Raw genomic sequence first — 25,049 nt, 5'->3', positions numbered from 1 at the left:
CCGTGTGCGGAGCCCAAAGGGAACCCACGCTGGAGACTGCAAAAGCAATGGCGGAAGTGACTCGGTCCAAGCCCAGCGCTGGCTCCCTAGCTAGGGTATTTCGCACCTCGGTATTTAATAGGTGAACGCATTTATTTATTGAATGCCTACTGATAACCCCAAATTCTTAGGCTCTAATCTGCAGATGGAACATAATTTACACAGTTGTGAGGTTTTGGATAATTCTTTCATAAAAGTATACGACAGATTTATCTCTTGGGCTAAAGATTCCTTCTGAAGTTTAATTACCTCCAACAAAGCATTCACAGGGCAAGGCATAGAAAAAGAGAGGGGAAAAAATGTCTGTTGAAAGCAACACTGGTTCTCTTACTTTCTGCTGTCGTGAATGCAGAGGCTGGGAGGTCTGAGGAGCTGGGTGGGCTTAGGGAGAAGAGCCAGTTCCCCAGGGCTGAACAATGGAGCCTCCACTCCTAAGCCCGAGGGTACTTCCTTGGCTGCCAGCTCACCTCACCCTCAATGATGCCATCCCCAAGCCTGTGAGCATGGTCTCATTTTATCCCCACTGTTCCTGTTGTTTTTAAAACTCTGTGTATGCCCACCCACACACTCACTGCATCATCTGCCTTACGAACAAACGTCACAATGTCAGGAATCATGGGGGTATAACGACAGACAACGGCAGGTGAGCACGGCCCTTCCAGGCCCACTCCCACACACCAACCCTGCACTGCCTACGGCTGACAGGGCCCACTGCCATGTACCTTCCGCACCCCTCTCCTCAGCCTCCCTCGAGGGAAAGGAATCCAGAAACCTCACAGACTCTCCTAGGGGGCCCCTGTGCCCGGAGGCCTCTTCGCTGCCATGCACAGGGAGAATGCCAAGGTTCCCACTTGGAAACAAACAGAGCCGTTGTTTTTCACAAAGTTTCTGCTTCAAACGTCTCCCATACCAAAGCAACGTGAACGGTGAACTCCACTCCTATGCCAACAGACGCGATCAGGATGACCACGGGCACGGCGCTGAGCTTGATTCCGATGAGGCCCATCATGCCAAAGAGCTCGACCGTCATCAGTGCCAGGACCATCACCTGGAGTGGGGCACACAGTGGTCAGTGGGCGGGCAGGTCACCCTCCGGGGCTGCCCACAAGGGAGGCCGCCAGAGGGCTAAGGTGTCCTCGGTTCAGATCAAAACAATGAACGGACTGACTTGCTTTAACTCTGGACACCACCTTTACTGCCTAATTCATCTTCCTGCTTTGAAGGGAGACAGCAAAAAACATACAGAACGACTCCACCGCAGCAATCCACGAGGAATTACACAAGCACCACTCAGCTACGAATGTCACCTAGATTACAACAAGATCCATCTCTCCTTCTCTTGGGTCTCAGCCGTCAGAAACCATCCGTGAACCCATCATTAAGTATTTGGTTGCCTCACTCTCCGTTCTAAAGAAAGCGGATGGGACGAGGTGAATACAAGTTCTTGCAGGTCAAAGGAGTTTTGCTTTTGGGGGCGAACCTGCAGGGTAAGTGAAGACGATCTGGGGCCAGGTAAGCGGGGAGGTCGCCGTCAGCTGACGCGTGTCAGGTTACAGGACCCCTGCACTTTGAAGAGCTGGGGACAGCTGGGGTGGACTGAGCCAATTGCCAAATCCAAGGAAAAGCTTCTTGCCTTTCATCTTCCTTGTAAAAATTTATGGGGAAATGGAAATGAAATCTGTGAGTTAGATTTGGGGTTTCTTGGTCCAAAGGGGAGAAGATACAAATAAACAACAAGTTACCCAGATGGAAGAGAAGGAGAAAAATGAACTTTCTTTTCTGGGGGTGGGGGGTGGGCGGTGGGCAGCGGTGGAGGGAGGGGAAGGAATGATGAAAGATGGACAACATCAATTGCTAAGTGCCATGAAAACTCTCACAGACTAAACATTTACCTTTTAACGTACCTGCTGCACAGACTCAGGGTGCAGACACAAAATCTGGCCTCTGTTTTTATAATTTTGGCATTTTAAAGGCTACACCACAGTTCACAGAATTTAAACACTGCCACGGTTTTATTGGACTTTACATGAAACTTACGTCAAATCTGAGAGTATTTTGGAGAAGGGATGCCAAAAAACAGGCTCGTAATATTAGTTTATCATTTTCCCCCAGGACTTAAAACACACAAAATCATTTTCTCCATATGTCACTGTCCTAACTTCTCTGATTGTCCCCCCATGTTAAATGTAGAAGAACCTGCTATGTTATTATTAGGCCTGGATGAGGTCACAGAATGACACTTTTCAATTAAAGAAAAAATGAGCTAGGCTTTGAGTGTTTTGATTTAATACATGCTCAGAGTTGTGATGGAAAGTGTGCTTTAAAAAGTCCCCTATCTTTCCACAAAAATCTTCAAGCTACGGGGGAGAGGACCTAAGAATGAGGCCATTAGAGGTTCCACCTTAACCATGGCCCTCACCACCTCTAGTAGAATAAACATATTACGGATGATGCAAGCTGTACCCTCCTCCAGAGGCCCAGACACAAACCTAACTTCCCGGCTGCAAAGAGCTATGCTGAAAGGAATCTGACTCCCACAAAGCCCCTTATAATACACTCACAATGATCCCGGCCGTCCAGGGGTTCAGAAGGAAGACGGCGCACACGAGGAACGTGCAGGCCAGCACCACGCTGATGAACAGCAGCAGCCAGTGGCGGAGGCCGATGTACTGCTCCCAGAAGAGGAAGGGGTAGCCGTTGGGGTAACTGGACAGCCCCAGGCTCGTGTAGTTGCTGCAGATGGTCCTGACTTTTTCAATCGCCTCCACAAAGTCTGAGGTGTCCCGCAAGCCGTTGAGGTAGAAAGGGAACTGGGCATACTCGATGGGCTCTGCTGCCGGGACTGGACAGAGAAGGGCACAGGTTGGGAGCAGCCCAGGGGAGAGGAGCATCACAGTTTCAATGGAAAGAGAGAAGAACTTTGCATGAAAGCTTACTGACTGCTCTTCTACATGACACAAAGGACAAACAATGCTGATCACAGCCTCCAGGCCTTTACGATCTTCCCATTTGGTTTAAAAACGTTTAACTCTGTGATCTGTGTATTTTTTAACATTCAATTTTAATCTTCCAGCAGTCATTCTTTCTGAGGGGTCTAAAAACTCCAGGCTTACATTCTGGGAACATTTTTTGTTCTCTTGACACACATGAAAATACCAAGTTCACGCAGTTTGATTCAATCACCTCCAAGAGCAAAATAACTCGAGAGTCCTGCTTTCCTGAGAAAAATGCTTAACTTATCCTTTTAGTGACTGAACAAACTTAAACCTTGTATGCTTCTTTTCTAATGCAATGCTAAGTCTTCAGCAACAGGGGAAGAAATCCTTACACAACAAGCATTTAGTTACTGCCGTTGTGTGTTCCAGACCCTCTGGGGTCATTCAGTTGACTTGCTAAACATGATTTGCCCTATTATAATCTCAACTATAAATTTTCATTAAGACAAGCCTTGGCTGCCTGCCACAGGGCTCTGGGGTTTAGATCCCGGGAAGCACTACTCGCTGAGTCTCCAGCCATGTTTGCAAGGGGACCCGTCTTCTCTCTCACATCCTCCCTTGGCCCAGTATCCAAAGCATACGCTACTAATATCTCCACCAGAAACGCAAATGAAATCCACACAGAACCACCTTTCAAACTCTGGGCTGAGAGGTGAAAGGAAGAGGACACTGTTGTATACAGACTTCTCCGCTCTGGTTTAAACAGCTTTGACAGAGTGCAGGTGCTTGGTGGCTTATAGGAATGACCCGATGTGCCAAAAATCCCTTCAACACCAGAGTTGACAAAGTGAAGATAAACATATAATCCTCAGCGATAAAACTCTGCAATAGTAAAATAACACTCAACCTGGAGGCGTCCCCGGTGTTCACAGGGAACAGCTGGCATGCGAGAGCAGTGCCTAATGAGCGTCTTAGCATTGAAGCTACGCACGGAGACGAGACGCTTACTTCCCAACGTGATAGAGTGTGGGGCTGTATCCCATTACACATCCTTGTCTGTCTCCCGGAGTTTTAAACGAGAAGAAATTGATTGTTCTGTTTACACTTTTGAACCCTGGGTAGTGTCAACGGACGAAGGCTGTGGTGAGTTTGGAGAAGCAGGGAAGGCACCTCTGTCGGCTCCCAGCGCCCCCGATAAAACACTACTTACTTCTCAGCCTTGTCTCAGGCATGTAGTCGGCTTTGTCGTGGACCCATTCCGGTCGGTGCGGCCGGATGTTGGCCTGGGAGGCAGCGTACGCGACAGGGTCATTGCTGACCCAAGCCGTCAGGTAGATGTAGAAAGCGCTGGGATTAATGATGCCATCTGCGTCCACCAGACGCTGTTTAGTCAACTACAAAAACGGGAAGAACAGAGGCCTTTGAGAATGGGGTTGGGGGTAAACACACTTCTGCCTTGAGAGCACAGAAGCCGAGCTTCGCACCAGCATCACAACAAAGGATAGAATGCCCACTGTTGAAAGTGTCGAAAATCCCATCAGAACACCTTTGATTTCTTTCAATGTGCACTTATCAGAGGATGCAATCATTGGCGTGTTTATAACAAACACAGTTCTGCAGATGGCCCAGGAATTGGCTGAACCAATTAAATCTGAACGCTAAAAGACCGTCTGCAGCCAAGGCAGAGAATGAACAATCTGGAGAAACATATTTATAGGAGGGGAAGGGGGAGAAACCTGGCAAGAACCCCCATGCACGCCTGTGAGCAGTTAACCTCTGTTGTTAACACTGAAGGAAATGCCACCCAGTAAATGGAGGAGAGCTATAAAAATAAAACAACATCTGTATAAATTTTGCTAACACTAGCCTCCTATGACCTGTGGATTCAAAAAATGCCCAGTGCCAGAAAGTGCAAGGGACGAGTGTACACCCTCAGCCTCGTGGGGCGATCTCGTTCCCGGAGGTCGCTGGACTCGGCAGGCCGCGTCGTCTGCGTGGCCAAATGTGCTCCCTCTGCAGGAGGGCTTGTGGGCTGAGGTGGGGAGCTCTGTGGGACTCGGTATGTGTATGTATATTTTATACACATAGAAAAGTTCTGTTTCCTGTTTATTTTAGATTCGGGCCTCGTTCCTCACTTTGGGTCTTTTTAAAACGAAATGAAAAACACCAGTGACAGCAGCTCCCAGAGAAGGAGTGAAGGAAAAAGGAGCAGGGAGAGAGTGAGAGAAATGGACTTCGGGAATCTGGATTCAATTAATCCACAGGATATGTAACAACTGTACGTCCTCAACACATCCCCGGAATCACACAGTGCAGCCCGTGGCCTCCGTGCATGAGGCACGCCTTTCTCCCTCCCAGGAGGAGGAGATGATATCTGGGGGCCCGGCCCAATCCCATTTGTCCCACAGTGTCCCTGGTCCCTCGCCCAGCCCCGCTGCCTGGGCACCTCCCTGGTGTCTCTGAGGCAGACTCCTCTGCCCGCATCCTTGGGAAACGTGACGGTCTGCTGCCTGCTGCTGTGAGCTCGGAGTTTCACGCTCCCTAACAACTCTGAACAATGTACTTTGTAAATCTGTCACCTTGAACGCCAGCAAAAAAGAGGAGACGATAAACAGAGCTGCTGAGAAGATCATTAGTATGACGGTTTTCTGCCTGAAGGTGAAGCAAGCAAGCTACAAAGAGCCGAGGGAAGAGGCTCTGAGGAAGCTGAAGCAGCCCTAGCCCGGGCCCCGGGCAACGGGAAGAGTCCAGACACACTCCTGAACATACTCGCGGAACCAAAAGGGGTATGCTGGAAACCAAACGGCAGGAAGAAGATGCAGACACAGGTGGAGAGTATGATTCCCAAACAGACACAGTTATTACCGCAAAGAGTGAGCGGAATGGCGCGGCCACTCAGATTCCAAGGGTGCACGTTTCTGTTTGCTTCACTCATCACAGAGCGATCTGTCTACTCCTGGGGCCAGGGCCACCCAGAGATCTCAAATTTAACAAACCCTCCTATCCTGCTATCACCTCTCCAATCTCCTAACCCACCCACCTACCCCAAATTCTGCTCATCCAAATGACCGCTACCCAAGAAACCCATCTTTCCAAGCCTGAATACCATGAAGGCCAACATGGTACCGAGTCCTGGAACTGAAAGGACCGCACGCTGCTGCACTTCCAACACTGGAAAGAGCCTGCACTCTCTCGGCTGCACTTCGTTCTGACCACTGCTCTGGCGGCAGGAACACGCCTGCCCCATTTGACAGATGAGGAAAGCGAGGCGCCCTGGCTGGCCTGAGGTCACGCAATCCGCTGGTGGGAGGAGGTGAAGCGGAGTGACCCAGTGTTCCTTCTACCAGCTCCCGGTGCCTCAGGTCTCCAGAGAGCACAGGGTGGGGTCACACGCTGTGAAGCGGCCTCCACCAGGGCACGCGCCCTGGGTGCGCAGCAGCTGCGGTACCTGGCTGATGTCGATGGGCTTATCGCGGCTGCCGGTTTGCACCAGGAGTTTGTAGGCAAGGACTCCATCGTCTGATCCGTTCTTGTAATTGTTCGGCATGATTTTCCCGGTTTCCCAGTCACTGTCAAATGCATCCTGAAGTCCTAGAAACGGCAAACGATTGTGACGCGTTATAACTCGCAGCCGGAAGGACAGCGGGACGGGCGGAGCAGAGGGAGGCGAGGAGAGCGAGCAGGGCAGGGGCTCTCAGGCGCCCGGCAGAAACGCGCCCTCTGTTCCTCATCCACTTTGACTGACAGCACTGGACTTTCATGAATGAACCGCAGCCACTGCTGAAAACGGGGAAGGAGATGATCTGTTTCTGTGAAACACACACTCCTATTTTACCTTAAGGAAAACCGCTCTCCTCCTTTCGCCCCGTGACAATTACAAACGGCGGCAGGAGCGCGGCGGAAAGATCCCCACCAGGGTCGTTCCCCGCTTCGTGCCACTCGGGGTGCTAAGTCACGGGTTCTTCAGCACACCCAGAAATTCCACGCGGAGGGGAAAAGCATCCTCCAACTCCCAACTTCAAACAGCAGCTCAGCTGCTTCTGGAGCCCAGGGTGAGCGAACACGATTCTGTCAATTTGTTCCATCTGTTCGACTTGTAGAGCTAACACAAGCTGTGGGATCCGCTGCCAGGTTGTGTAAAGATCACAGCCAACACCTATTCACTCTCGACTGCTCTCTTCCTCTCTGCCACCCTTCCCCGGGAGAGGGGGTGGAGAAGGAAGGGAAGGCGCTCATGTGCGTGCAGGGAAATACCTCACAGGGTAAATTTGGATCCGATTGAGAACAGGAAGCCACAGGCCAATACAAGGAGGCTCTGTGAGAACAGATGACAAACCACAAGCCGGGGAGGGGAGGAAAGAGCTTTCTGGGCCTGGGGGATGGGCGAGCCCGCCAGTCCACCACACACAGCTGCGCTTGGCCTCGGTAATCAAAACCATCATTACAGACCTGACGGTTTGGCTGCAGCTGTAAAGAGATAAGCATGTTGGAAGAGAAAACAGGGCCCCGGTGACCCGGCCTTAGGGTCTGAGCGCTGGCTGGTGCGCACGCCCTCCGGGACACCCCCACCCCCTCACCCACCCCTGCCCCTCCCAGCCACCTCCCAAGTAGAACTCCCAACCCCAGCAGCTCAGGAAACCACAGCTTTTGAACAAGCTGTACATGTATGGGTTGGACACGGCTAGTAAGAAGGGAGAAGGGTTTATTTCATTTCAGGACATGCCTTGGATGACTTCAAAGGCTTCAAAAAAAAATCTGGTTGCGTTAGTGCTCAGAATGGTTAAGCTCTTGGGGTCTGAAGTGGGGGGAGGAGGGGGAGCACAGGCCCCCTTCCGTCTCTCTGAGAAGTGAAACCCTCCTTCTGACACGACTGGCTAGAGGAACAATTTGGGGATGACAGTAACGAAAGGAGGCCATGTCGGGTTGAGCGTGGAGGGGAGACGGGACAGGAGACCACCGGGTGGGCCGCGTACCTCTCAGACACACGGTTTTCATAGGGAGGCATGCACACACACAGCACCGAGCAGATGTTATGTTATTACTGAAAGCCCTTTCTTCCTGCTTTTGAAAAAAAGTGAACAGGAGAAGAAAAATTACTGCTCCTCCTTTCCCCTCAAAAAGGGAGACCTCATCTGTTTTCCTCGCCGTAACAGTTTTCATGATGTCACGGCGCGTCCTGGGCTTTAAGCCCCTCTCCCTTAACCGGCTAATCCTGAAGACAGGCTCATGCTTGGTGAGTGTGGGGCAGCGCTGGGCATCACAGCAACCAAGGGACAGCCCCGTTACAGTTAGTCACTCCGGCTTCACACATGGAGGAACTGAGGCTTGGAGAGGGGAGCCTGGAGAAGGCCACGCAGCAGGTGAGCGTTGGACGGAGCTCAAACCCAGGCAGCAAGTCAGCAGAGGCAGACGGAGCCACTCACTGGCCTACAGTGCCGGGACACACTGTGGTACCCAAAGATGTGTCAAAGGCAGGAGTAAGACAAGCAGATTCAACTCCAGCATCAACAACATCTGGTGGCAAACAGGGTCCCCAAAATCTGAGGGCGGTTTTACGATATTCACACACAAAGACTTCTGGGACACCCGAGGGTGAAACAAAGGAAGAAAGAACCTATTTGGGGAAGTCAGCCTTGTTGGAAACTGGATTCAACTCAGAATCTACACTGCTGGTCCCTTAGGTGCCATTCACTCTACCAGGGGTTCAAAGATGAATACGAAACAGTGATCGACTTTATGGAACAGTTAAGTTCTTTCCCCATTACTATAGTATTTTCTGATGAATCACCAAAAAGCTCAAGTAACAATGGGCTGGCCTAAGCACATGTACAAGGTACGACCCTGGACACAAAACAAGGGATAAGGTTGGGTTTCCACTGCCCCTTATCCAGTGCTTCATATTCTAACGCACGCACACTCTAGAAAACTGTGACATTTTACTTATTTTACAGCAAATCTTAACATGTCAGCTAGAAGTTCTCCCCTTATGAATACCTTGTGCTAGTAATTATTTTCTGGTGTAAAGTTCTGGCCTAAAGGAGTAACCCCGATTGCCCATTTTCCTTCAGCTATGGAACCCCAGAAGTAAAATGTTAATCACAATTTTGTTTGCATAATCCAGTGTGAAATAAAAAGGAACACATTTGCACAAGATTTGAGGCATGATTTTGATCTGACTCCGCCTTGTTTGCATGTGTTTTAAGATGTGACATGTAGGACAGTTTTGAAATTAACCATTATATAGTTTTAGGAGTAAAACAAATCAAAGATAAACTTTTGGAATGTTGATAAAGACCAATGAGATAACATGGTTTTAACGGGAATTCCATTAAAAACCAATGAGGCTCCCCCCATTTAAAAACCACACAAAAATGTTAGCAAGGAAAGCTGACTCAAGGCTAATTGTTTCCTTGGAGAAAATGTTCAAAGACCACATCAACCACTCAACAGGCCTGAAGAACGTGTAGGCAGCAAAGGGCTCCCGGGTCTGGTCATTCTGTGTTGAGTGCTCTAGTGGACCCTGTAAGAGTCAGTCATGGAGTCCCAGGGCTGCCTGGGACCCTGACTGCTCAGCAGCAATGGATCTCACTTGGTCTAGGTGTATGCCGTTCACATAGCAATCAAAACATGATTCCAATGCACCTTAAAAAAGAAATCTCAAGTCCAGCTGCTTTACATCTATAAAGGAAGAAATGTATAGAGATGATCTACAATGCTCTATAAAAAGGTTAACCCCCTGCACGGCCTTAAGACAATCCCCCTTTACCCCCTTCCCAATCCTTGCCTAGCATGCCACACTGAGCCTCCAGAGCAGTGGCCAAAGACACTGAAATACCCTCTACAGTAACCCTCCTCTGCTCAGAGACTGGCAGGGCACAGCAGATCTCTTTGTTATCTGTGGCAAGTTATTTGCATGTCTTTGGTCAATGCAGGGAAAATGAAAAGCAGGGACTCTCTCCACTGTCTCTCTTTTAACTCATTATCCCGAAAACCATTGCTTTCTAAACTAAATGTGAAAAATAAAGCTTGGAACAAATTCACGTTTGTCTCAGGAGGCTGTTAATAGATAATAATCATGGCATGTTCTCTTTACCTTCCTCCAAAAGGAAAGTCAAACTGGGTATACATGTAGGCAGAAAGTTCTGGTAAACACAAGTCAAGGCCAGAAGCTAGCTGTATGGAACCTCCACCAACCTCAAGTTGTTGACCATTTCCGGCAAACTCTCAGGGAAACTGGCTGCCGAGTCTTTACATACAAGTGTATTGACTTCAGACCAAAAAAGGCACTTACATCTGTGTTTAAACAAGCCTAATTAAGTGGGAAATTAAGACAATCATTTGGATTAATCTAAGCCAAAAAATGTTGGGGGCCATAATGATTTGGTACTCCAGTAAAAGCGTTTTTGCTTGAATTGGGTGGATAATTATCCTGATTCTCTACTTGGCTTTGCATGTGTCAACGCAGAATAAATGAACAGATGTTCTTGGAATCACTGCATACATTTCTATGCAGTTGGTCAGGAGAAAATTTAGACTTTTTTTTCCCCTCCAGCTGATGAATATTTCCTAGAAACATTTCTAAGAGCAAAGAAACCAATAAAGGCACTTTATTATTTATTTATTTTTTGAGATGGAGTCTTGCTCTTGTCGCCCAGGCTGGAGTGCAATGGTGCAATCTAGGCTCACTGCAACCTCCACCTCCCAGGTTCAAGTGATTCTCCTGCCTCAGTCTCCTGAGCAGCTGGGATTACAGGCACCCACCACCACGCCCAGCTAATTTTTGTATTTTTAGTAGAGATGGGGTTTCACCATGTTGGCCGGGCTGGTCTCGAACTCCTGACCTCAGGTGATCTGCCCACCTTGGCATCCCAAAGTGCTGGGATTTACAGGTGTGAGCCACTGCACCCCACGAAGAAGGGCATTTTAAAGCAGAATTTGATTATTTATAAAATAGTGTGAAATGTGATTAAACATTTATAACTTTACTTCATGTACCAAATCACGAAATGGTCAAAATGAACCCAGCCGTAAAGTATGGAGCCTGGGTAACAGTGTGCAGGTTCGTCAACTGTAACAAATGCAGCCCCTGCTGCAGGACGTTTATAGTGGGGGGCTGTGTATGGGTGAGGAAGGAGGACATGGGCCATCTCGGCACCTTCTGCTCAATTTTCCTGAAAACCTGAAACTGCTCTAAAAACAAAGTCAATTAGAAATAGACAAATAACTTCTTAAAGGACGGTCAAAATACAGAGTTTAAGACTATGTCCACTACTTATCTAGCATCTCCTGGTACAGTAAGCTATAATTTGGCAATCAGTCTGGAAATCCCAGCCACACTTTGATTTCATGTGGTCACCAAACTAGCCACCATCTATCCAAGAGGAAAGCACCAGAAGCCTCAGCTCCACCTGTTACATGCTCCCCTTTTCCTAACGTGCATCTGTACCTTCCCACAGAAGCTCGTCTGAATTATCTGCATCATTTTACAGGGAAAACCCAGAGCTGGGAGGCTGCTGCAGAAACAGTCCAGGTAAGACTCTTGAGCAACTCTTACAAGTCCATGAAACACGTCAGTGTTACATTCTAATCTAACACTTTCATAATCAGGACAAAGGAACCTGTTGAAGCTGAACATGCAAAAGAGCAAAAGGACGAAAGCCCTCCCACGGCCTCACCTTGAAGCCAGTCTCTGAAGTAGTGCAGCCACATTTTGGGAAGCTGTTTGTTTTCTTCCAACATGACGTACTTCACGTTACTGAAACTCCTGTGAAGGTCGTAAAGTAAGTGCTGGATATTCGGGTAGTCTGCTTTCTGGGTGACTATATACATGTTGTAGAAAGAAAAGTATTTGAACTGTGCAGCAATAAAGTCATATTCTCTGGTTTCCCGAGGTACAATGTCCGTAAGGTCCAGCCCGTCTCTCACTCGGGTAGTCCCATAAAGGCTGACCCCCAGCAAGCCCAGAAAAAGGAAGATCACCACCACCTGGAACAGAAGAGGTACAAGGTCAGACAGATCCCAGGGAGCACCACTGACTCTGCCTGGACAAAGAGAAGCTGTCTAGTTAATACCTTGTTTGCACCACCACACTTGACCTGATCTAGCTTGTAGGGGTTGTTCTCCCATAGAAAAAGTATAAAATCACAGTAATCGCATTTTTGTTATTCATATATATATATATATTTGTGTGTGTGTGTGTGTGTGTGTGTGAGAGAGATAGAGTCCTGTGTTGCCCAGGCTAGAGTGCAGTGGTGCCATCTCGGCTCACTGTAACCTCCACCTCCCAGGTTCAAGCAATTCTCGTGCCTCAGCCTCCTGAGTAGCTGAGATTACAGGTGTGCACTACCATGCCTGCCTATTTTTTTTTTGTATTTTTAGTAGAGACGTGGATTCACCATGTTGGCCAGGCTGGTCTTGAACTCCTGACCTCAGGTGATCCACCTGCCTCGGCCTCCCAAAATGCTGGGATTGCAGGCGTGAGCCACCACGCCCAGCCTTGTTTTGTTATTTATCTGAGTTGGGATCTCACTCTGTTTCCCAGGATGGAGTGCAGTGGCATGATCAGGGTTCACTGTTGCCTCCAACTCCTGGGCTCAAGTGATCCTCCTGTCTCAGCTGCCCAAGTAGCTAGGACTACAGGTACACAGCACCATGCCTTTTTTTTTTTCTCTCTCTCTTTTGAGACAGGGTCTTACTCTCTCACCCAGGCTGGAATGAAGTGGTGCCATCAGGGTTCACTGTAGCCTTGAATCCCCGGGCTCAGTGATCTTCCCACCTCAGCCTCCTAAGCAGCTGGGACTATAGGCACAGCACCATGCCCTGGCAATTTTTTGTAGAGATGGAGTTTCACCACGTTGCCTGGGCTGGTCTCGAACTCCTGGGTTCAAGCAATCCGCTGGCCTTGGCCTCCGAGAATGCTGGGATTAGGGGCGTGAGCCACATCTGTCCCTGGCTAATTTTTAAAATATTTTGTAAAGACAGGGTCGTCCTTTGTTGCCCAAGGCTATTCTCGAACTCCTGGCTCAAGCAATCCTCCCACCTCAGCCTCCCAAAGCGCTGGGATAACAGGCATGAGCCACCGCACCTGGCAATAATCACATTTTTAAACAACCTCATTCATAAAAAGATTCGCTGCATGGTGGTTCACTCCCACGGAAGATAACCTCATTAAAATGGCCCTATGCTCTAAAAGCGTTGACTTTTGGAGGACTGAAATATATCATACTTATATGAATTTTTTTAAGGAAAAAGAAGAAAAGTAGAAGCAATCTGATGAGCTCCAAAGGTTCTGTTATTTTTTTGAAGACAGGAAGAGTCTTAAGTTGTGGCAGATTACCTTGGCTTTTGGTTTCAAGAGGAAAGGAGCATAGTGCTTCTCAGCAAAAGATGAGAGCGTCCACTTGGTACAGGGGGGCTCCAGGCAGTGGAGGCTGGAGTCGGAGAACTGGGAGAGCAGGTCCCTTGTGGAGCTGGTGCTCTCCGGGCTCTGGCAGCTGAGGGTGTCCTGCGTCACGGTGACGGGCTGCACGGAGATCTCGGAGCGCGGCTCGGCGGTGGTGTAGTACACGTGTGTGTGGGGGTCGTACTCCGTGCGGAGCTGGACAGTGGACTGCATGGTAATCTGCGTTTCATGGGCAAAGCTGTGGCTGCTGTAGGGGGGTGGGGGGCTGTAGCGGGTATTATCGCGCGTGTCGGTGTAGGCCTGAGGTTCAACCTGAATCACTCTGCTGACGCAGGGGCTGAAAGGAGGGAAGCACGATGCAATGTTATGCTCAAAGAGAGTAACGGTGCTTTCATTCTGCCATTTTCACTGCGGACGGGGAACCCATTTTACACAGCCCTGACTTGGGAAGAGAAACGTTACACTGCTGAGCTCCAGAAACATGGCCTGGCTGATAACATCATTGCCTGGTGAACTAGATAAAAGTCAGTCTGAGGAGGCCACGTGGAGAACTGATCCTAAATTTGCCTTCCAAAAGCAAGTTCCATCATGACGAATCCTTCAAAGCATAATTCCAAACAAAATCAAACCACCACCAAAGGACTACACATCTTCTAGAGGGTGGTTTTCAATCTTGTTCTGCTCTAACGCGGAGATATGAAGCGCTCCCACAATTGGCAACATCAGTTCATGATGGGCAAAGGGGTCATCGGTACCAGCATCCCGAGGGCTGTGAGACTGTTCAGCTGGGGCAGGGGAGAAGGAAGCCCAGGAGACTCTGATGCCCCCCTAGGGAGGCAGCCTCTGTCCAATCTCTCCCCTGTATCCTCCGCGCCAGCACAAACCCTGTCACCCACATGCCTAAGTCCACAGGCTGAAAGAGTTCTCTCACTGCACAATTCTGCACCCAACCAAAAGGCCACAGCGGTCTGAAAACGTACCTTGTAAAACAGCAGAAAATATCCAGTCTCCTGTCCTCGCGTCGATATAAATCCATGCTGAGAATGGCAGGAAAGATGAGCAGAACCATGGCAAAATTGAACACCACTACTACCGCCGCCTGGGAACAGGGAAGAAATTCAGAGGTCACCAACACGCCTCCGCCCACTCAGAGGTCACCAACACGCGGCCTCCGCCCAATCAGAGGTCACCAACACACCCCCGCCCAGAGGTCACCAACACGCCCCCGCCCAATCAGAGGTCACCAACACGCCTCCGCCCAGTCAGAGATCACCAACACGCCCCCGCCCAATCAGAGGTCACCAACACGCCCCCGCCCAATCAGAGGTCACCAACACACCCCCGCCCAGAGGTCACCAACACGCCCCCGCCCAATCAGAGATCACCAACACGCCTCCGCCCAATCAGAGGTCACCAACACACCCCCGCCCAGAGGTCACCAACACGCCCCCGCCCAATCAGAGGTCACCAACACGCCTCCGCCCAATCAGAGGTCACCAACACACCCCCGCCCAGAGGTCACCAACACGCCCCCGCCCAATCAGAGGTCACCAACACGCCTCCGCCCAATCAGAGGTCACCAACACACCCCCGCCCAGAGGTCACCAACACGCCCCCGCCCAATCAGAGGTCACCAACACACCCCCGCCCAGAGGTCACCAACACGCCCCCGCCCAATCAGAGATCACCAACACACCCCCGCCCAATCAGAGATCACCAACACACCCCCGCCCAGTCAGAGGTCACAAAACGCCCCCGCCCAATCAGAGGTCACCAACATGCGCCCGCCCAGTCAGGGGTCACCAACACGCCTCCGCCCACTCAGAGGTCACCAACACGCCCCCGCCCAGTCAGGGGTCACCAACACGCCTCCGCCCACTCAGAGGTCACCAACACGCCTCCGCCCACTCAGAGGTCACCAACACGCCTCCACCCAGTCAGAGGTCACCAACACGCCTCCGCCCAGTCAGAGATCACCAATACCCCTCCGCCCACTCAGAGGTCACCAACACGCCTCCGCCCAATCAGAGGTCACCAACACGCGGCCTCTGCCCACTCAGAGGTCACCAACACACCCCCGCCCAGATGTCACCAACACGCCTCCGCCCACTCAGAGGTCACCAACACGCCTCCGCCCACTCAGAGGTCACCAACACACCCCCGCCCAGTCAGAGATCACCAACACGCCCCCGCCCAATCAGAGGTCACCAACACACCCCCGCCCAGAGGTCACCAACACGCCCCCGCCCACTCAGAGGTCACCAACACGCGGCCTCTGCCCAATCAGAGGTCACCAACACGCGGCCTCCGCCCAGAGGTCACCAACACGCCTCCGCCCAGTCAGAGATCACCAACACCCCTCCGCCCACTCAGAGGTCACCAACACGCCTCCGCCCAATCAGAGGTCACCAACACGCCTCCACCCAGAGGTCACCAACACGCCTCCGCCCACTCAGAGGTCACCAACACGCCTCCGCCCAGAGGTCACCAATACCCCTCCGCCCAATCAGAGGTCACCAACACGCCTCCGCCCACTCAGAGGTCACCAACACGCCTCCGCCCAATCAGAGGTCACCAACACGCCTCCGCCCACTCAGAGGTCACCAACACGCGGCCTCTGCCCAATCAGAGGTCACCAACACGCGGCCTCCGCCCAGAGGTCACCAACACGCGGCCTCCGCCCAGTCAGAGGTCACCAACACCCCTCCGCCCAGTCAGAGGTCACCAACACGCCCCCGCCCAGTCAGAGGTCACCAACACGCCCCCGCCCAGTCAGAGGTCACCAACACGCCCCCGCCCAGAGGTCACCAACACGCCTCCGCCCACTCAGAGGTCACCAACACGCGGCCTCCGCCCAGAGGTCACAAACACGCGGCCTCCGCCCAGAGGTCACCAACACGCCCCCGCCCACTCAGAGGTCACCAACACGCCCCCGCCCAGTCAGGGGTCACCAACACGCCCCCGCCCAGAGGTCACCAACACGCCCCCGCCCAGTCAGGGGTCACCAACACGCCTCCGCCCAGTCAGGGGTCACCAGTACCCCTCCGCCCAGTCAGAGGTCACCAACACGCCCCCGCCCAATCAGAGGTCACCAACACGCCCGCGCCCAGAGGTCACCAACACGCCCCCGCCCAGTCAGAGGTCACCAACACGCCTCCGCCCACTCAGAGGTCACCAACACGCGGCCTCCGCCCAGAGGTCACAAACACGCGGCCTCCGCCCAGAGGTCACCAACACACCCCCCGCCCACTCAGAGGTCACCAACACGCCCCCGCCCACTCAGAGGTCACCAACACGCCCCCGCCCAGTCAGGGGTCACCAACACGCCCCCGCCCAGTCAGGGGTCACCAACACGCCTCCGCCCAGTCAGAGGTCACCAATACCCCGCCGCCCAGAGGTCACCAACACCCCGCCGCCCAATCAGAGGTCACCAACACCCCTCCGCCCAATCAGAGGGCACCAATACCCCTCCGCCCAATCAGAGGTCACCAATACCCCTCCGCCCAATCAGAGGTCACCAATACCCCTCTGCCCAATCAGAGGTCACCAATACCCCTCCGCCCAATCAGAGGTCACCAATACCCCTCCGCCCAATCAGAGGTCACCAATACCCGTCCGCCCAATCAGAGGTCACCAATACGCCTCCGCCCAATCAGAGGACCGCTTCGAAAATAAAGATGCTTTTAAACAGTATTTTTCTTTCCCTTTCCTCTTGACGTGTTTGAAACTATGACAGATGTTAAGAGGTTCTTTTGCTACATCATCAAGAGTCGATGTGACAAGCATAGTCTTGACTATTTCTGGGCCTTTCTATCTCTAATAATTCCATGAACCGGAAAGGCACACCTGGGAACTAAACTACTAACGTGTTGCGGTAACCTAACCAAACCGAATCCACAAAGGCGGAACAGAGAGCACGCTCCAGACAGAATGTAAAACAAACAGAAGCATTTCCCTTCCAGAATGCTTCCAAGAGGTCACGCGACCCTGATTTTACAGTTAAACATTTTTATATAAAGTGGATCGAGTATATCAAAATGTCCCCCTTTAAAACAGGAAATACCATTTCGCACGTGTCCCCTGAGGTTTTCATAGGCAAATTCCAAACAGCCTCTGGAGTAGCCAGTGGGGTGTGAGAGCAAGAAACAGAGAAGGCCAAGGAGAGTTAAGCAGAAAGAAATTCCTGTGTGTGATTATAGTAGGCAGAAAGATTCAAAAGTCACTCTATAACCTAGAATAAACACAGGGCTAGATTCTGCAGTGTGTTGGCAAATCTCCTGCTGACCTAGTAAATATTACAAAATTGGGCTGTTAATAGAGGAAGCCAACAGAGACCAGTGGAAAGTCGACCTAGCTTGGAAGGGCACGGCAGAGGGGGCACCACAGAGAAATGCACGGGCGACGCTGAGGAGCCAGGACATTGACAGACATGGCTTTGAAAATAAAAAACGAGGCCAGGCACGGTGGCTCACGCCTGTTATCCCAACACTTTGGGAGGCCGAGGCGGGTGGATCATGAGGTCAGGAGATCGAGACCATCCCCGCTAACATGGTGAAACCCCGTCTCTACTAAAACACACACACAAAAATTAGCTGAGCGTGGTGGCGGGCGCCTGTAGTCCCAGCTAGTCGGGGGGCTGAGGCAGGAGAATCACTTGAACCTGGGAGGTAGATGTTGCAGTGAGCCAAGATTGCACCACCGCACTCCAGCCTGGGTGATAGAGCGAGACTCTGTCTCAAAAAAAAAAAAAAAAAAAAAAAAAAAATAAAAAAAAATAAAAAACGAGGCTTCTCAAAAGAACTGCTTAGTTCACAAACCTCAAATTGATAAATGTCCTAGGGTAAGGAAAGAAAACCTGGCTGTAACTGGCACCTAACACAATTGAAGGAGAACTCCCACAAAGGGCTTTGGATGGGAATTGTGAGTTTATGCCCAACGTAAACCAGCAAGCCTGAGTTCTGGAGAGATGTCTCCTAATAATTAATTCCCTGTCAAGAGTCTTCTAAAAACGACCTAACCTCTTTCTTCTTGGTCTATCTTGAAAATCCTTCATCAATTGAAAAATATGAAGCGTGTTAGCTTACCACTCTCATGTATGTAAGACCAGTCGGATAGGCCTACACAAATAAGCTCATCACCACTGTGACAGGAGAATTCACCTGAGAGAGAGATCTTTTAAAAAGAAAAATCCAGTACTGTGCTGGGTGCTGAAGACACAAAGATAAGAAAAATCCTACTCTCAATTCTCACAGAGCAAGACCTATATGCAAATGACAATCCCAAATGATGGATGGCCTCATAAAGGCAGGTGCCAGGCTGCAGAACAGCTCAGTGGGGTGTAGGGGTGATCAGTCAAGGCAGGCTTTCTGGGAGAGGCCTCAGCAGGGTTTAGAGGATGATAAAGAGGGCCGGGCACGGTGGCTCACGCCTCTAATCCCAGCACTTTGGGAGGTCAAGGCAGGAGGATCACTTGAGGTTGGAGTTTGAGACCAGCCTGACCAACATGGAGAAACCCCCATCTCTACTAAAAATACAAAGTTAGCCAGGCGTGGTGGCGCGTGCCTAAAATCCCAGTTACTCGGGCAGCTGAGGCAGAAGAATCGCTTGAACCCAGGAGGTGGAGGTTGTGGTGAGTCGAGATCGCACCACTGCACTCCAGCCTGGGCAACAAGAGTGAGGCTCCACCTCAAAAAAATAAAAAATAAAAACAAAAAAAGAAAAAGAAAAGAAAAGAAAAAGAGGTCAGTCAGGAGCAGGGGAATGGTAGGTGCTCCCTGTGAAGAAAACACAGACTGTGCAAGAGGAGACACCTGGCTCAGGCACCTCAGTACGGCTGGGGTTTGAGATTCACTTTGGGGAAGAGAAAGGAGACGCTATGAAGATCAGGTCATTCATGCCTGATTCACAGCAAGCAGGGGGTGCTCGCTGCTGTTGACAGTATTACCTGATAACGTCCCCCAAGTGCAGTCAAGTCACCTGCCTGAGGTTATCCAGTAAATCAGATCAAAGCCCCCGGCCCAGCTGAGAACCAGTTTTGTGAGATCTGGTCCCTTACTGAGAGGATGTCTGTGGACGGGGTTAGGATCCATGACCGTGAGACAGCAGGAGATGGCAAGAACAGGTAGGATTCTAACGGAGATCTTCCAGGAGCATGTAATCCTGGGGCCCGAATCCTTTTAGCTTTTACAATCAGTCATGTTTAGAATTGAGGAGTGGAATGTAGAGAAGAGACCCTGGGCATCCCAGTTTGGACAGGTGTTCATGAGGATGAGGAGAGCAGAGGTTTGTGACACAGGGAGCCCCACGGGCGCAGGGATGGGCACCCGCCAGCCACACCCACCACCACAGAGGTTGGGCAGCTTCTCGGCTACCAGGCCTCATCGGTCAGAGAAGCCTGCTGCTGGGCACCTTGCTCCGTGTCCGTGACGGAAGTTAAGGGATGAGAGAAGAACCCCAAGCGGCGTCCCATCTAACTGACTTTCTCATAACCTACTACATGTGGGGGAGTATTTTCTCAACGCCAGGTTCCCAGATGGACACCAAAATAGTAAAATAACCAGCAAGGGCTGCTCAGAAAGCAAAAAGGGTTGTAGCAAAGGCAAGAGAGTGTAAGTAAACCAGAGGAGATGATGGGGGTGATATTGTAACTGTGAATCAATTCTAGTTATTGTGCTCATAGGAAATGGCCCATCCCCTCAAAGCAGCTAAGGCTGGGACACGTGCAGAGAAGGTTCCAGTCGAACCCTCCTAGACCAGATAGAACAACAAGGGGTTCTGTTCTGCGAGTTTTCATTGAAGAATAAACACTACTGGGCTACCAGCAAGCCCTAGTTAATTACAAAGAATTACAGCTGGTGCCAGTGATTCCTGGTGTAGAGGTGGCATTTAGGCAGATAGATAAAGGCTGATGAGGTTTAAGACAGTTTCTTTGTGGAAAAAAATATCTAATTATTTGGTCAGTCTACAAAATTGGAGTTTTATATGGAAAATTCTGAAGGTAACGCAGGTTTACTATTGGACAGAACCACCTTGAGTCACTCCCTTTTGAAGTTTAATTTGTGGCATCTTGCAAATATAAACACAACTGAACACCCAGAGTCAAACCTGATACTGTTCACCAACAGAAAGAGAAGCTACATAATGCCTAAATTTGAGGGTCAATACATTTAAAACAGAACCAGGGAAAATCTTCTGATGGCCACTGCAAATACCACTGCAAGCTCGCTCTCTTCCTTGCATTTTCTTTCTTTTTTTTTTTTGAGACGGAGTCTTGCTCTGTCACCCAGGCTGGAGTGCAATGGCACGATCTTGGCTCACTGCAACCTCCGCCTCCTGGATTCAAGCAATTCTCCTGCCTCAGCCTTCCAAGTAGCTGGGATTACAGGCATGCACCACCATGCCCAGCTAATTTTTTATTTTCAGTAGAGACGGGGTTTCTCCATGTTGGTCAGGGAGGTCTTGAAATCCGACCTCAGGTGATCCGCCTGCCTTGGCCTCTCAAAGTGCTGGGATTACAGGTATGAGTCACCGTGCCCAGCAATCTTTTTTTTTTTTTGACAGAGAATGAACGAGTGTCACGGGGAGGCATTCTTTAATAAGATGAGGACTCTTGGAAACTATAGTTGCAATTTTCTACAGTGATACTGCGGTGGTTTGAAAGAGAAACACAAAACCAACAGTACTCATTTTCGTCTCTGTAAGGTGCTTACCTTGGGAGAACTTAACGCACTGGATTTTCTACAAGGCTACTCCTCCTAAGGAAACCTCATGTAGCGTTTCAGACCACCACACCATAGGGTGTCGTTAAAGGACAGTCGGCCTCGATGAGCCATCAGTATGTACTGAGAGAGCAGAGGAGAGAATGAGAGAGAAAAGAAGAAAAGAAGGAGTGTGAGCAGGTACAGAAAGACAGTGAGCAAAAAGGCAAGCAGAAAAGAAGGGGAGAGGAGAGAGAATGGGGAGACAGGGTCCCACGACTGAAAGACTCTAGAACAGTTTCTCAATACCAGCACCTGCTGCACATGAAATGAGACTGGGGTACCACAGGGTGCTGAGCAGACACACGCCTGCGCACAAAGGCATTCTACAACTTCAGCTGCGCTGCGAGTCTGGCTCACCTTTCATGCCACTGAGCAATCAGAGTTTCCTTGTCCTGTGCTTTGGTTCGAGCGTCAGATCTGAACATTATTCATTGATTCACTATTTTTACTTCTATGTAGATTTATAATACAAATAAACTCTGTTTTCTTTTCTTTTTGTGTTTCTTTCGGGGCTGGTGGTTATGGCCATTGGCATAGAATCTTTTATCCAACTGTGCCTCACACTAAAGACTAAGGATGCCTCGATTCCCAAACCCAGTAGGATCAGTAGTTGCCCAGGCCTCTTGGTATCTAGCGAAATGACATTCAAATACGTGATTGATTGGTTCATCGTATAAGACAAACGTAAAAGAGTAGGAAAGAGCTAAACATATTGACAAAATATAAACAGAAACCAGATGCATGACTGGTCAATTTCTCTTCCTGCTCGCATCTGCAAGAGCTCTTGGTGAGTAGCGTAAAGCTGTGTGAGTGCACTGGGCATCGTAACAGCAGGCTAAAAAGTGACACAGATGTCGTTTCCTTTAAAAACCTGGCCAGCTTGAGAATTATATATCATATCTTCACAGAGAAGAAAGGGGAAACAATCGAGGTTTTAAAATTTGAAATTAATTCACAAAACCCCAATAACATCTTGAGACATCAAAACTCCAGGCCACTCTGGGCTCCAGAAGACCATGGCACAAGCTGGTGAAGCCTCTGCTCTATCAGCCGTAGTAACTCATTTTAGGGTTCCTATGCGTTTCAAGTAGCTCAAGGGCAATGTCAGTAATTTACTCCAGGCACAGGACTACAGCTCTATCCCCATCCCAGGGAACTGTCCGTGCTTCCAATTCACAGAAGCCGAGTCTCTGATTAGAAAATATCCTGACGGCCTCTGGAGGTGACAGCCTGGTCTGGACGGAGAGGACAAGTCCTGAGGGGCCCACGTGCTCCGCATGGGAAGTGCGAGGGACTGTGAATCTGCTTGGGCAGCCTGAGAGGGGAGCAGGGGACCAAAAGGAAAGAGAAGAGGGGACAGAAGAGACTGTGGGGGCCAACTTAGGAAAGGGAGGTGGAAAGCAAGGGCCCGCCGAGGAGCACCCTGCAGGAAATTCTCCACGGCAGCCTGGCCAGTCTGTGGTCCTGCAGTGCCATCTGACATGCAACCTCAGCTTAAAACTGTCTTGGGTTGGGGCTGCTTTGGCAAAAGCAAAAGAAAAGGTGGCCTGTTTGGGATGAGGTGGGCAGCGGGAGAGGGGGTAAGCACAGGTACTGGGAGTGGTGTTTGAAAGCAGGGCATGGCCCAGAAGCTGGCTGCAGCACTGGTGACCCCAGAGGGCAACACAGAGTAGCCCCAAAAGCCACGTATAAAGGACAGGGCCACTCTATAGGCAACAGGCATCTGGGCTTCACAGTGATAGGAAGGAAAGAAAAACTCCAGAAGTGCTGAGTTTTTTGGAGGGAGTGTCAGGGTTATAAGCTTAAAGAAGCATCCACCCAGTTAAACAGAGCCTCAAACACAGACATTTCTATTTCACTTCATAAGTAACTGAAGTGCCTTAGCAGAGACCGCAGACATGGGATGCTGGAAGTCAGTGCCCCGCTCAGGATCACCGTAGCCTTCATCACCAGAAGCTCACCTGGAGGGAGAACGCCCGCAGAGCGGGAATCGGGATTAACGCGGCCATGAAGAAGGCTGTGACGTTGCTGATGGACGTGAGGGCCACGCTGGCTCCTGTGCGCTTCAGGCACTCCCCGGTCCTGTCCTGGGAATAAGAAACCACAGCGCTGAGAGCTGCACTGGACAGGGTCCCCTTGGAGCACAGACTGTGTGAGCAGATACGTGGCAGAGTAACACAACTGTAGCTTATCATGCTGGCATTAGGGGAAGAGAAAGAGCCACCTGCCTTGCCCCCTAACACCAGCATTATCCAGTACTATCTACAGAGTCATGAATTCCTCATGGTTATTACCATCCAGAGCAGAAAGCTGCAAGATAATGACTTAACGCTTAAGTATAATTTTAAAAGGGAGTGGAGCGAGGTGATGGCTAAGTGACCGACATCTCCAGAGAAGCAAAAGCAGGCTCTGGAAAGGTATGGCAGCTGGGGGTAAAGTGTCACACTAAAATAAACACCCGTATTCCCAAAGGCACCCCAAATGCAGCTCTTGGGACGTCTCATAGCAAATACATGTCTGGAGGGTCTTCCGGCTGATTTCATTGCCTGGCAGCCAGTGGCACATCATCTGACATGGGACTGAAATCTTTACTGGGCCAGACTGAGGAAAATTAAAGGACAAATAGAAATAGGGGAAGCTGCTATGTCCCCAAAGCTCTCGTCTTTTGCTTTTGCGTTACCTCAAAAGGGATTCTTTTATTCTGTCCGGTTTCACTGAAGGCGTGGGCCAGAAGAAAAACATCATCCACACCAACACCAAGAGCAAGAAATGGCAAAACCTACCACAAAAACAGAGGATGCTGGCATTAGACACGTGAGATCCAATTCAGAGGATTCTAAAGCTAGTTAGGACACTGCCACCAGCGCCTGACAGCTCCCAAAGCAGAGCTTCGTGACCTCATGGTGAAGAATTCACCCGACATCCCAAAGCCTAGCAGTTTAGCTCACAGAAGAGCTTGCACGTTTTTACTTTGAAGGTCTGTGTACTATCATTTTTTTAGGCTAGTACATGAGAAGGAATCTAACTCATTTAAGCAACGATTCGCAGAGTGTGGTCCATGGACCAGCATCACTGGGAACTGCCCTGAAGTACACATTCTCAGCCCCAGCCCCAGACTTACCGAGAAACCCCGGGGGTGGGGCCTGGCAATCTGAGCTTTCACAAGCCCTGCAAGCCATGCCAATGCCCATCAGAGTTGGAGAGCCACAACCCTGGTCAATGACATACATTCCTATCCGCAAAGCGTCTCTACGAACCAGTAAGCCCAACAGACTTCCCACCCACTGCCCTCAGGGCGGACAGCATCAAGAGACAGCATCTCCCTGAGGCCAGTAGCATCCTAGTGGAAAAGGCTGCAAGACCCTTCCGGTGAGAAGGACACACAGAAGGCTGGCTGGGCCGAGCCTGGGGGACCGGGGCGTTTGTCAACGGACAGCGGATGAATGGCTCCTTTAGTACCTGAGTTGTTGCAGCGTTAAAGGAAATTCCGATCAATGAGCACAGGCCCAGTCCTGCAGCCACTGACAGTGCAACCAGCAGGACGCCAGCCAGCCCCACGGCACCCTGGGACTTGGAGCAGTCCCAGCGCAGCATGGTTAGACAGGCATAGGCGAGCTGCAAGCAGAACAATGGGGGCACAGAACAGAAGCCGGACATTAGAATGTGTCGTGATTCTAATGTTTCCCCCCACCCATCACCCCAAATCAAAAGGCAGAACCTACGAAATCCAACAACAACAAAACTTTACATCAAGGACGTCACATAAAATGATAGGAGTCAAAGGTAGGCCAACGGCAAATGGGAAACACGCTTTACACGACCACTTTAAAACCACCGTGACGCCACGCGCTCTGTCCCGGATGCACGTGGATGTTAAGAGCAGTTAAGAAGCAGGAGCGGTCATGGAAAGGT

The 25,049-nt window shown here is 50.4% G+C and overlaps 1 protein-coding gene and 1 long non-coding RNA gene across 4 annotated transcripts in view; one reads left to right on the top strand and one right to left on the bottom strand.

The window, feature by feature from the left end:
- The window catches only part of PTCH1 (patched 1), a 69,472-nt gene that overhangs the window by 12,551 nt on the left and 31,872 nt on the right, over positions 1-25,049 (bottom strand). For both annotated transcript variants that reach the window (XM_050761980.1, XM_050761981.1), the window contains exons 10-19: positions 24,597-24,752; positions 23,818-23,916; positions 23,099-23,224; positions 14,358-14,476; positions 13,312-13,714; positions 11,651-11,960; positions 6,424-6,566; positions 4,186-4,369; positions 2,601-2,881; positions 950-1,087 (exon numbers count right to left, since the gene is read on the bottom strand). In XM_050761980.1, coding sequence (XP_050617937.1) covers positions 950-1,087; positions 2,601-2,881; positions 4,186-4,369; positions 6,424-6,566; positions 11,651-11,960; positions 13,312-13,714; positions 14,358-14,476; positions 23,099-23,224; positions 23,818-23,916; positions 24,597-24,752 — 1,959 coding nt within the window. The remainder of the gene's footprint in view (positions 1-949; positions 1,088-2,600; positions 2,882-4,185; positions 4,370-6,423; positions 6,567-11,650; positions 11,961-13,311; positions 13,715-14,357; positions 14,477-23,098; positions 23,225-23,817; positions 23,917-24,596; positions 24,753-25,049) is intronic.
- Positions 15,162-16,472, top strand: LOC126937989 (uncharacterized). Of its 2 annotated transcripts, none has more exons than XR_007719921.1 (3): positions 15,162-15,233; positions 15,977-16,036; positions 16,349-16,472. It is a non-coding gene; the product is annotated as an uncharacterized LOC126937989 (long non-coding RNA). The 2 variants fall into 2 exon arrangements; XR_007719922.1 differs by lacking the exon at positions 15,977-16,036 and adding an exon at positions 15,635-15,694.

The sequence above is a fragment of the Macaca thibetana genome, chromosome 15, assembly GCF_024542745.1.
Source record: "Macaca thibetana thibetana isolate TM-01 chromosome 15, ASM2454274v1, whole genome shotgun sequence".
Lineage (NCBI taxonomy): Eukaryota > Metazoa > Chordata > Mammalia > Primates > Cercopithecidae > Macaca > Macaca thibetana.
Note: the sequence above shows the minus strand (reverse complement) of the source record. Positions and strands in the feature narration are given on the sequence as shown.